Below are 13,305 nucleotides of genomic sequence, written 5' to 3' on the forward strand. Positions count from 1 at the left end.
ACATCTACGTGTTCAAATTTCCAACCGGTTAGTGTTCCTTATCATTCTCTACTGTCCTTTCTGCTTAGAAATGTATTTACCTTTAAATGTCCATTTTTAACCACTTGTTAAAGGTGAATTTTACCTAGCAGTAGCTAATGCTTTAGTTGAGGGATATTTAGGGATAGAAGTTGTGAGACAGTATAGCTCAAGTAGTTCGAGCTTAAAAAAAATATGACAAGTTATGAAAAAGAGGAAGCTACTCGACCTGTTAATCAAAAAATATCTAAACAGAAAAGCATGCTGTAGAATGGTAGAGAACATACATAACAGGATATAAAACAGAAATTAGAGATTAAATATCTTGGAAATATAGATAGCATAAAATCTCTAAGACAAGAACAGTGTCAAAACTCATGCAACATCAAAAAAAATATCAATCTGCAGAGCCCCCTTCAGGATATATTATCAAGAGTGACATTAAAATGGACTAGTGCTGATTAATACAAGACATAGTCAGTGCAGGGGATATAATGGAGCTTTTGGTAAAGAACATGTAGGTTTTCTTAAAAGCCTGTTTTGTTTTCTGGATAAGTTACTTAAAATGACTATTGTAGCTGCTGAACAGATACCACGATAATCCAGCAGGTGGGCTAAACACATCACACAAGATTTATTTACTGTATTATTATTTGAAAATTAATTATGGTATAAAAAGGTATCTTAAAACAAAACAGACAATTATAAGAAAAGAAGAAAAAAAACCTCATAATATTTGCATATAAAGCTATATTGTAAATAAGAAATGCAGCTGTGCCAAAAGCTCTATGGTGTCCAGTACCTAGTTAACACAGTCCGGTGATTATGATTTGCAGCACATACAAGACTATTTCCTATTCTCCAGTTATGCAGAGTGGAGGGGGATCTCAGGTTGCTCTGCACAGTGTAATTACCACAGATAGCGCTAACCACAGCCCTAATGATTCCAGTAAAGACCCTGGAGCAATACAGTAGAAGCACTCTTTGCAAACAAGCCTTTACTTTCCTCTAATCCCCATAGAGCCATTTCAAGAATATAGTGCTCCAGTTATGTTTCTTATATGAAGAATGTGATATAGTCCCATCCAAAAATTACAAACTCTCTGGGTTACATTTATAAAGTATCCTCTCTGCTTCCTACTTAAGCCAAAACGACTGACTTAAAACAACATTAAACAACAAAGAAGAAAAAAAATCTTACTCAGTCAGCACTGTTTAAAAGGATTCCACCCCCCCCCCCCCCCACAGGGACATGGTCTGACACAGCATGCCAAGAAAATAAAAAAGGTCAAATCATGAGACTGTAGCATATTTCACATCTACTGCACCTCTACTTTAGTACGAGCAACAGACTCTTTAGCATTTCATAGAACACACAAACCTACTCATTGTATTTTTTTTTTTTTTTTTTTTTTTTTTAATTGCACAAGTAAACAATAGTGCCCACAATATTTACTCTAGTCCAGTTAGAACGCTAGCTGAGAAAGTGACAAGTAGAATTAAGACCTTGAATCAAGTCTCTAAATAACAGTACTTATTAAGTGAGCAATTTTGCCAAAAGGTTTGTTTAGCTCTAAACCTCACGTCACGCTTTCATCTCCTTTTCTGAAGCATACAGTACATCACAAGATACTGTAGTTTTTCCAAAGGAACGCTGGAGACACAACTATAAAGTACTGTAGTTCCTGTTTAGTCCAAACCAAAGGACCCCCGACTTAGAGCCACTTCTATCCAACATGTGGCAAAGTAATTGCATCTTGAAAAGCAAATCCTGCATTCATACAGTAACAAGCTTTGGAACTGACAGTGTGTTTTAAAAACTATCAGCTTAACATTACAAAAGGGACATTCAAAGTAAAATCATTTATGATGTATATTCAAACTTAGACTTCCAGTAGCAATCTATATGCATTTGCAGAACTCAATGAACAATACTGTTCTCCCTCCAGCAACACAGCTGGTTAATATATTACAATATAAATATATAAGCTTTTTCATGACCCACTGATCCTTATCTCCTGTTAACAAATATGCAGCTTACCCCTTGAAGGAAACGGAATCATGTCTGTACGCATCTTGCAGTCAAACGCATCAAATCACTTAGCTCTCTGAAGCAGTTCTGCTGAATGTTATTAACTCCCAGTTTTTCCCAAGAACAGTTTCAGACCAGCACTGTATAAATCCACAGATTACACTAACTGTCTACCGGTGTGTCTCAGGTTCTCAAAGGCACTCAAGGGACCGTCTGCATGGTTTCTTCTCAACAGGGAGACTCTTGTTCCATACTCCTGCACTATCTCACCACTATAACAGACGGACAAGCAGTAGGCTTGCCCTGCCTTGCAAAATCTGTAGAGCTTAGAGAGGCAGGGCTCTCAAAATCTGCTTTTAGGTACAGTAAAACCACACTGCCTGCCCAACCCTCCAGCTCCCAATGGCAGATGGGGCCCAGCTAGAGCTAGTAGCCACCCTCAGGGAGGAGGGAATTGGCAACTTATGGTAATGAAAGGTAATTAAGGCACAGCCTGCACTATGCAAGAGCAAGTCCCCCCATACCCCCTCCTTTTCCTATTAGAGGGCAATAGTTATGTGCATGTCTGCAGCTGAAGAACAAAGCATGTCATGACAGACAGAAGTGCTGCAGGGGCTAAGAACAAACACAAGGACACAGTGATATTCCCCTTTGCTTGCTCTCTTTGCAAAATCAATAGGCAAGGGTAGATACCTTTAAGTAATGGTTTGGAAACACATTAAGTGACTACTTTAGAAGCCAACCTTCTTTGCAAAAATGGGCAAATGCTGAAATTCCCGCAACTATTTTCCAAGATTCTGCCCATTTTCAAGACTAAACACTGCTCAGTTAAAAAAAAAAAAAAAAACGATAAAAAAAAAGATATTTGGAGAAAGAAATTGGCAAGCTTGACACTGATTTTAAATATAAGCAAGGGGCTCCCTTTATAGTGTACAAGTTTACTTTTGTCTCTTGGATTTTTGGTCATGAATTTGCTATTATTACCGTCTCAGAATATGACAATTTTCCCAGATGTTTAGTGTCTGCTTTTTGTCTGTATGAGGAACCTTTTTGTTATATGTATGTAACATTGTTTCATATATGTGATCAAATTTAATTCAACAAACTACAATATTAAAACAAAGTAAATCCCATGTTCAGCCTGTCTTACTGCAATCCATAATATGTGATTAAAAATTAACTCATATAATAAATAACCTTCCAAAATTTCTGAAATCAACTGGGAAATTATAATGGTCTAAAACAGAATCAATGTAATGTACAACTTACGAATCTCCCCATATGAACTTCGGGACAATGTTTTGCTTTTCCTCAGGCACCTCCCAAGTAGTTTTTTGGCAGACCCCAAGGCTAACCGTGATCATATTGTACATTAAAAAACCCATGTGACACACAACTGTATAAACAACAGCCAATTAAGCATAGACAAAGCAGTTTTACAATCCAGTAGTACACACTAGTCTCTTGTAAGATCACTATTTAATTGGCAGCAGGTGGCTGTTGATAGAATCAAGGACGTTTAACAGCTTCTGTATTAATGACAACACTCAGTAAAATCAAAGCCCCTTTTAACCTCTTAATAAAGAGTGTGAAAAAAGTAGCATCATATATTAAAACTACAGTATAGAAGTGAATTAGTATCAATTGAATTAATAGATTTTTTTTACCCTTAGATTGTACAGTTCAACGTCAAGAATTCAGATCAGAACAAACCAATGGAAACAACCTGTTGACAAAACAAATCCATTGACCTTCGAAAATTTCACACAGGCAATTGTTTTGAAAACAGTGACCAAAAAAGAAAGTGAAAAAATTCTAAAATGAAAACAGCATTTTCAATACTTTGCAGTCCAGTATCGCTTAAAGAAAAGAGACAGATTAAGAGTACCTGAATGTACTGGGACGTATGTTGTAAAAGCTGGGTTCTGCACTAACAAGCAATTGCAACTGGCACCCACTCTTTAGCCTGATCATTGTATTATGATCACTACTTTTAATTAACCATGCTTCTCATTTCTGTTAACCTCAGTGTTGTACACAGTAATGCAAATTACTTGAAACTAAACACGATAAATATGTGCAATATGATGTCATGTCATCCATGATGTGCAATGTCTTTTGTTTTAGTGCCATGTGCTATTCCAGGCATCTAATGTGCCTTATGGCATGCTTTAAACCAATTTGATTTATTAAACCTGTACATTGAAGGGCTGAGTGAATTCATAGCAAAAGAAAAGTAATAAGCACCATTAAACATTTTCTCCCTACTCTCAACTTTCTCACTTTTGGTTTTTGCATCTGTAATGATGAAAAGCAGGTGTGGCCTGTTTTAAGCAGCTCTTTTGAGCTTTACTTCTACAGTAAATCATACAATGTTATCTCTGCTTGCTTTATTAAATTTGTGAAACACTTTGTACTGAATGAAATTCATGTGAAAAGCAAATCACCACTGCCCGTTTTTAGACTGCATTCCTGTTTATACCTGTATCTAAATAATAAGATCATTCACAAAAAATGACAACTTGTTAGCACTTGTTTGTAAATACAAAGCATTCTATTTTTAATCTGGTTCAGATGTTTTTCTTCTGAGAAAATTCTAATGTTAATGGGTTTGAAAGGAATACATAGGCAAGCTCTAGGTTTTGGTATCAGTCAATAGTATTGACTCGCTTACGGAATATGAGTATTAGGCTGGTGGTATAAATGTGTTTTTATTTTATTTATTTTTTCCCTTAGCATGTCTAACAGTCAACTTGCTCCTAAACTTTAAACAGCCTCAAATGCATTCTCCCCCCAGGCTTTATCAATTTTGAAATTGTTCTTAGTTCTGTTGCCCCAAAACTATGTTTTAAAATGTTCCCTTAATTGTTGTTTACAGTCTCATTGTATGGCAACTGCAGACAGGTCAGGCTTTACTAGTAAGCTGTGACCTATAGGATGTATAAGCAAGCCAACTAAGATCAAAGTAACTGCTTTGAAACAAGGGATCTTCTACCCTCCCCATGAACGCTCATTTCCTCTTTCCACAAAGCCATAATAGGCTGTAACATTTTAACTACACTAATCTACACCACACTACAACACTGTAGAACCAAACTGCTCTACAGAAGTGGAACTGTGGTAGGACAGTTGCCCTGCTGATGTAAATGGTGTGTGTGTGTGGAAATGTAATGTTGGCAGGGATAGGGTTAAATCTATCCCTGCCAGCAATCACAGGTGTGACCATAATTTATGCTAATTGGGGAGTAGCCACATGTATAACAGGAACCAGAAAGCTTTTGTTTGTTAGAGGAGTTTGTGCTGTGATTTTTGTTATTATTGCGTTGTAGCCGTGGTAAAAAGCTAATGCTCACCCTACATGTGATTTATTCTTTTGTTTTAACATTTTATTCTGGCTCTTGTGCCAGTTTATTTTGTTCCTGTTTTTGTTGCCGCCTGGCCCGATAATTCCAGAACACTTTGGGACGGGACATGGTTTTTAAACTGAAAGAAATAAACACATGAATTGACTACTAAACACTTACTTAATTATCTGGTTTATTGTTATAATACACACCTTAAAAAATAAAAAAAAGCATCTTGAATAAACATGTGTAGGTTTAATCAAGATACTTTTTTATTTTCTAAAATGAGTACTGTAAAACTTCAAATAATTGCCGGGTCTCAATAAGCGCCAGGGCTGCTGGCAAATATTGTAACAAAAAATGCTGGGTCTCTATTAAACGCTGGGTCTCTGTCACTGCCATTGAAGCTGAGGAAGATGAGGAGGCACCTGAGCGTAATGAACTGTTAGTAAGCGACAGCGATGAAAGTGATTCTCAGGATTAATAAATAATAATAATAATAATAATAATAATAATAATAATAATAATAATAATAATAATAATAATAAGTAATAGAACATGTAATTTAAGGTAGGCCTACATGTAATGCATATTTGTTTAATGCAGTTATTACGTTATTAAAAGTTTTGATAATTGTAAGCATGCTGAAAGTAGGCCAGATACAAACCTCTGTGTATTTTAACACGTTTTGTTGTACTGACAACCTACAAGTTTGAGATTAAACAATAAATTATTTTTGATGATACTTATTGCTTGTATTGTTAATTTTAAAAAACATTTTATTATTATTATTATTATTATTATTATTATTATTATTATTATTATTATTATTATTATTGTTCTGTAAGTGTAGCCTACACGCCTGTGTTCTGATATCTACAGGGCTGTATTTTAGTGGATTTAACTGTTATTATTAAAAATGGTAGATCTACTTTCCAACTTTGCATACTGTATCCTTGTTAACCAGTACATATAAAAAGTAATAATACCTTCACTTTATTCTTGAGGGTGTACAATACAATGCAATCTTGTCAAAAAACAAAACTCTTACTTAGTTCCCACTGACACACAACCTTTTTTGTGATCAACTGTTTTTTTGTTTTTGTTTTTTTAATAACATAAACAAAGCATAAAAAAATAATAATAAAATAAACTAGGCATAAAAAAATAATAATAAAATTAACTATTTACAACATTGCCAATGCCTGCCGATTAAAAAAATAACTAAGAAAAAGTCACTACAATATTGTTATCTAAAAATAAAATTACATACCAAAAATAGAAGCTAGTATGAAGGTAATGGAAGGGAAGCCCATGTCATTTAAACATCAGCGTAGCCAAATCGGCAGCAGTTGCACTCCATGCCTGTATAGTTGTCAGATGTGCCTTATTAATCCTGGCTGTGGAGCATTCCAAAAAAACAATGCTTCTAAAGTCCGAGAGCCAGGTAGCAATCACAGGAGGAGTAGGGTCTATCCAAAGCCGTAAAATGGATTTCTTGGCTGCAGTTAACCCTGCCAGAAGTATCCTGCTCTGGTGTAGAGAAAGGCCCAGGGAGGAGTCATCATTCAATAGAAATACAGCCAGATTTTTTATGATCTGAACCTCTGTCAGCTCAGTATAAGAACATAAGAACATAAGAAAGTTTACAAACGAGAGGAGGCCATTCGGCCCATCTTGCTCGTTTGGTTGTTAGTAGCTTATTGATCCCAGAATCTCATCAAGCAGCTTCTTGAAGGATCCCAGGGTGTCAGCTTCAACAACATTACTGGGGAGTTGATTCCAGACCCTCACAATTCTCTGTGTAAAAAAGTGTCTCCTATTTTCTGTTCTGAATGCCCCTTTTTCTAAACTCCATTTGTGACCCCTGGTCCTTGTTTCTTTTTTCAGGCTGAAAAAGTCCCTTGGGTCGACACTGTCAATACCTTTTAGAATTTTGAATGCTTGAATTAGGTCGCCACGTAGTCTTCTTTGTTCAAGACTGAACAGATTCAATTCTTTTAGCCTGTCTGCATATGACATGCCTTTTAAAGCCCGGAATAATTCTGGTCGCTCTTCTTTGCACTCTTTCTAGAGCAGCAATATCTTTTTTATAGCGAGGTGACCAGAACTGCACACAATATTCAAGATGAGGTCTTACAAGTGCATTGTACAGTTTTAACATTACTTCCCTTGATTTAAATTCAACACTTTTCACAATGTATCCGAGCATCTTGTTAGCCTTTTTTATAGCTTCCCCACATTGCCTAGATGAAGACATTTCTGAGTCAACAAAAACTCCTAGGTCTTTTTCATAGATTCCTTCTCCAATTTCAATATCTCCCATATGATATTTATAATGTACATTTTTATTTCCTGCGTGCAGTACCTTACACTTTTCTCTATTAAATGTCATTTGCCATGTATCTGCCCAGTTCTGAATCTTGTCTAGATCATTTTGAATGACCTTTGCTGCTGCAACAGTGTTTGCCACTCCTCCTACTTTTGTGTCGTCTGCAAATTTAACAAGTTTGCTTACTATACCAGAATCTAAATCATTAATGTAGATTAGGAATAGCAGAGGACCTAATACTGATCCCTGTGGTACACCGCTGGTTACCACACTCCATTCTGAGGTTTTTCCTCTAATCAGTACTTTCTGTTTTCTACATGTTAACCACTCCCTAATCCATGTACATGTGTTTCCTTGAATCCCAACTGCGTTCAGTTTGAGAATTAATCTTTTATGTGGGACTTTGTCAAAAGCTTTCTGGAAATCTAAATAAACCATGTCATATGCTTTGCAATTATCCATTATCGATGTTGCATCCTCAAAAAAAATCAAGCAAGTTAGTTAGGCACGATCTCCCTTTCCTAAAACCATGTTGACTGTCTCCCAGTACTCTGTTACCATATAGGTAATTTTCCATTTTGGATCTTATTATAGTTTCCATAAGTTTGCATATAATAGAAGTCAGGCTTACTGGTCTGTAGTTACCTGGTTCAGTTTTGTTTCCCTTTTTGTGGATCGGTATTACGTTTGCAATTTTCCAGTCTGTCGGTACCACCCCTGTGTCAAGAGACTGCTGCATGATCTTGGTTAGCGGTTTGTAAATTACTTCTTTCATTTCTTTGAGTACTACTGGGAGGATCTCATCCGGCCCAGGGGATTTGTTTATTTTAAGAGCTCCTAGTCCCTTTAACACTTCTGCCTCAGTTATGCTAAAGTTATTTAAAACTGGATAGGAACTGGATGACATGTGGGGCATGTTGTCAGTATCTTCCTTTGTAAAAACTTGTGAAAAGTAATCATTTAACATATTTGCTATTTTTTTTTTCTTCCTCTACGATTTTGCCATTTGTATCTCTTAAACATTTAATCTCCTCTTTGAATGTTCTCTTGCTGTTGTAATATTGGAAAAACATTTTGGAATTGGTTTTAGCTCCCTTAGCAATGTTCATTTCTATTTCTCTCTTGGCCTTTCTAACTTCCTTTTTGACTTGCATTTGCAGTTCTGTGTACTCTTTCTGTGTACTTTCTTTTTGGTCCTTTTTTAATGCTCTGTAAAGTGCCTTTTTTCGCTGAATATTTTTTTTAATTGATCTATTAAACCATTTTGGCAATTTAGTTTTACATTTAGATTTGTCTACTTTAGGGATATAATTGTTTTGCGCCTCTAGTACTACATTTTTGAAGAACAACCATCCTTCTTCTGTGGGTGTTTTCTCTATTTTACTCCAATCTACTTCTGTTAGTCTCTGTTTCATGCCTTCATAGTTTGCTTTTCTAAAATTGTAAACCTTAGCTTTAGTCTTTACTTTTGGGGATTTAAAAAACACTTCAAATGAGACCATGTTGTGGTCTGAGTTTGCCAGTGGTTCTCTGACCTCTGTTTTAGTTATTCTATCTTCGTTATTTGAAAAGACTAAATCAAGGCATGCCTCCCCTCTAGTGGGTGCCTTCACAAATTGTGTTAGGAAGCAGTCATTTGTCATTTCCACCATTTCTATTTCGTCCTTCGCGCTACCCACCGGGTTTTCCCATTTTATTTGGGGGAAGTTGAAATCCCCCATTAGTATGGCTTCTCCTTTGCTACACACATTTCTAATGTCATTGTATAACAGATTATTGTGCTCACCGTCTGAATCTGGCGGTCTATAGCATGCTCCTATTATTATGCCTTTTGAATTTTTGTCTGTTATTCTGACCCATATTGATTCGGTTTTATTTTCTTTGTCCAGGTTTAACACCTGGGCTTCAAGACTGTTTCTTATGTATAGCGCTACCCCTCCTCCTCTTCTGTCCTGCCTGTCTTTCCTATACAGTGTATACCCACAAATATTATATTCGTCCCCATCACTCTCAGACAACCAAGTTTCTGTAACACCTATCACATCATAGTTACCTGTTAGTGCAGTAGCTTCAAGTTCTAGAATTTTGTTTCTGATACTTCTAGCATTTAGATAAACACATTTAATGGTTGTCTTACCTGAGTTGTTGTTCTTGTTTTGATGCGGTCTCCCTTCTGTTTTTTTGTTGATTTCTCCCCCCTTCCTTTCTAGTTTAAATGCTTCCGAACCTGCTCGAGGATCTTTTCTCCAAGTAGACTAGTTCCCTTGTTATTTAAATGCAGTCCATCCCGTCTATACAGATAGTCCTCGTTGTAGAAAGTGGTCCAATGATCAAGATAGGTGAAGCCTTCCCGTGTGCACCACGTCTTCAACCATTGGTTTTGATTTATTATTTCCAGCTGTCCATATGGTCCTTTGCAAGGTGCGGGTAGTATACCAGAAAATACCACAGTTTTGGTTTTCTCTTTTAATTTCCTTCCTAGCTCTCTGAATTTGTTTTGCAGGGATTTTGGTCTGTCTCTTCCAATGTTGTTTGTACCGATGTGGACGACTACTACCGGGTCGTCTCCTGTTCGTTCTAGGAGCCTGTCCACGTTTTCAGTGATGTGCTTGACCGAGGCTCCCGGAAGGCAGCACACTGTTGTAGTAAGGGGGTCCAAACTGCGAACTGAACTTGCTGTGTTTCTCAATATGGAGTCCCCAACAATCATGACCTCCCTTCTTTTTGCTGTCTGGTCACCACTGTCAATAGGGTCCTGGATGTTGTTCCTTTCATTCTCTTGTTGTTGGTTCTGCTCATCAAAATTCTGAAGTGACTCAAATCTGTTGGTTGTTTTGATTTCTGGTGGTTGTGTTTGACGAAGTTTCTTTTTTTCCCTGCTTCTGCCTACCTGAACCCAGCTGTTCTGACCTTCTATCTCCCTGGTGGCTTTCAGTCTGTTAGGGGTGATGCAGACTTCCATGAATTGTGGGTGTGCCAGTTCCTCAAGATCTTGTTGCTGTCTCACTTCTTCCAGCTCCATTTCTAGCATGCTTACTAGTTTATGCAAATCCTGGATCGCGCGGCACTTTACGCACACTTGGTTTAGCTCCGCTGGGTTTTCTCGGATTTCCCACATCAAGCAGGTGTCACAGATTACTGGCTTGAAGACCATGTTGAGGGTTTTTTTTTTTTTTGAAGTTTAGTTTCTTCTGCAGCCGTCAACCTGCTTTCAAACTGCTTCGAAACTGCTCTGTACTTTTCCACGCTGTACTTCTCCCACTTGCTGTCGCTTCCACTCGCTGTCGCTGGGAAGACTGCCTCGTTTAACTGCGTTGTTCTGCTGTGCTGTCGGCTCCTCCCCTCGCCCGTGTCTCAAAACGGCGCTGAATTTGAATCAGCTGCTCCGAGTTTCAGCTTGTTTGTTATCAGAAAAACACACGCGGCTGTGTTTCCCCAATGTCCTCTGTTTTCTGATTAAAGCAATTCAAGATGCAATTTCTCCTTTCTGCTTCGAAACTGCTCTGTACTTTTCCACGCTGTACTTCTCCCACTCGCTGTCGCTTCCACTCGCTGTCGCTGGGAAGACTGCCTCGTTTAACTGCGTTGTTCTGCTGTGCTGTCGGCTCCTCCCCTCGCCCGTGTCTCAAAACGGCGCTGAATTTGAATCAGCTGCTCCGAGTTTCAGCTTGTTTGTTATCAGAAAAACACACGCGGCTGTGTTTCCCCAATGTCCTCTGTTTTCTGATTAAAGCAATTCAAGATGCAATTTCTCCTTTCTGCTTCGAAACTGCTCTGTACTTTTCCACGCTGTACTTCTCCCACTTGCTGTCGCTTCCACTCGCTGTCGCTGGGAAGACTGCCTCGTTTAACTGCGTTGTTCTGCTGTGCTGTCGGCTCCTCCCCTCGCCCGTGTCTCAAAACGGCGCTGAATTTGAATCAGCTGCTCCGAGTTTCAGCTTGTTTGTTATCAGAAAAACACACGCGGCTGTGTTTTTCCCAATGTCCTCTGTTTTCTGATTAAAGCAATTCAAGATGCAATTTCTCCTTTCTGCTTCGAAACTGCTCTGTACTTTTCCACGCTGTACTTCTCCCACTTGCTGTCGCTTCCACTCGCTGTCGCTGGGAAGACTGCCTCGTTTAACTGCGTTGTTCTGCTGTGCTGTCGGCTCCTCCCCTCGCCCGTGTCTCAAAACGGCGCTGAATTTGAATCAGCTGCTCCGAGTTTCAGCTTGTTTGTTATCAGAAAAACACACGCGGCTGTGTTTCCCCAATGTCCTCTGAGCTACGCTGTCCCAGAACGCAGCCACAATCGGACATTCCCAAAACATGTGTAGGTATGTGCCCACTGCACCAGTCTGACAAACTGCACAGAGCGGACTAGGGGACTTTTTCATTTTAAAAAGTATGTGTGGAGTAGCTTATGCTTTATGGATAAGTTTAAAGTGTATTAATTGGTGAGCTGGGTTCTTGGAAGCTAAAAACGTATTGTTCCATACATTGTCCCAATCAGGAGAAAAGCCCAGCTTTTCCATTTCATGCTCCCAAATTTTTGTAACTGGCAGAGTATTACATGCTTGTTTTAGCAAGTGACCATAGATAGTTGAGACTTCCCCTCGTGAACAACTGTCTGTCACCAGCCAATTAAAAGATGAGGACATACATCTGAGTCCCAAGGAACCCCATAGGCACGTAAAGCAGACCTTAGTCTTAAATATAGGAAATAAGAGAAAACTGTGAGAGAGAAGTCTTCCTTGAGTTCCTGGAATGTTCGAAGGCCTTTACTGTTAAAAATATGCAAAGCGCTATTTGATCAGGCAGGGTATATAAAAGGCATACCTCCTGTCAGTAAATGATTATTATTCCAAATAGGAGACGAATGAAAAAACTTAAATAGACCTCCCATATATTTTTCCACATCGTACCAAGTTTTTAATGAATTTGCAACAATAGGGCCAAATTTGAAATTTAAGTTTTTCTTGGGGATGCCAGTAAATAATAAGTCATGTAGTCTATGTGGGTGAACTGGAACTGCTTCCAAATTGCGTCAGGTGACCTCTGAGTCTATGTTGGTCCATGTTTTTAAGGCTCTAACTTGAAAAGCACAATAGTATAGTTTAAGATCAGGAAGAGAAAATCCACCATTGACCTTTGTGCGTTGCAGTACTGTTAGACGAATGCGAAGACGTTTTTCATTCCAAATAAATTTAGATATAATAGAATTTGCTTCCTTAAAAAAAGTAGGATATGGGGATAGGGGTAACATAGAAAATAAAAAATTAACTCTCTGTAATATGTTCATTTTAATCGTGGCTATCCTGCCTTGTAAAGATAAATGCAAGGGAGATCATCGCTGCAGGTCTTGTTTAATTTTGTCGAACAAAGTAGTGTAATTAACTTTGTTTATAAGTTGCAGAGAGGGGTGAATCTGTATTTCCAAATATGTCAATTTATTATCAGTTGGTATTGTAATAGGGAGTACTGCATTCTTTGCAGCTAAATTTAGAGGAATTAAAATTGATTTAGCCCAATTCACTTTATAACCAGACATACTGCCAAATTTAATAAACAGTGCTAGACAACGAGGAGTTGATTCTGAA

General features: G+C 38.0%; 1 protein-coding gene across 4 annotated transcripts in view; it reads right to left on the reverse strand.

The window, feature by feature from the left end:
• The window catches only part of LOC121324863 (actin filament-associated protein 1-like), a 99,962-nt gene that overhangs the window by 45,526 nt on the left and 41,131 nt on the right, over positions 1-13,305 (reverse strand). The window contains exon 1 of one of the 4 annotated variants that reach the window (XM_041267074.1): positions 2,060-2,426. The exons of 2 other annotated variants lie outside the window; for them this stretch is intronic. In XM_041267074.1, coding sequence (XP_041123008.1) covers positions 2,060-2,093 — 34 coding nt within the window. In that variant the 5' untranslated portion in view covers positions 2,094-2,426. Of the gene's footprint in view, positions 1-2,059; positions 2,427-13,305 lie in introns of those variants that run through there. One more of the 4 variants, XM_041267090.1, reaches the window with a different exon arrangement.

This window comes from Polyodon spathula, chromosome 1, assembly GCF_017654505.1.
Source record: "Polyodon spathula isolate WHYD16114869_AA chromosome 1, ASM1765450v1, whole genome shotgun sequence".
NCBI classification, from domain to species: Eukaryota; Metazoa; Chordata; class Actinopteri; order Acipenseriformes; family Polyodontidae; genus Polyodon; species Polyodon spathula.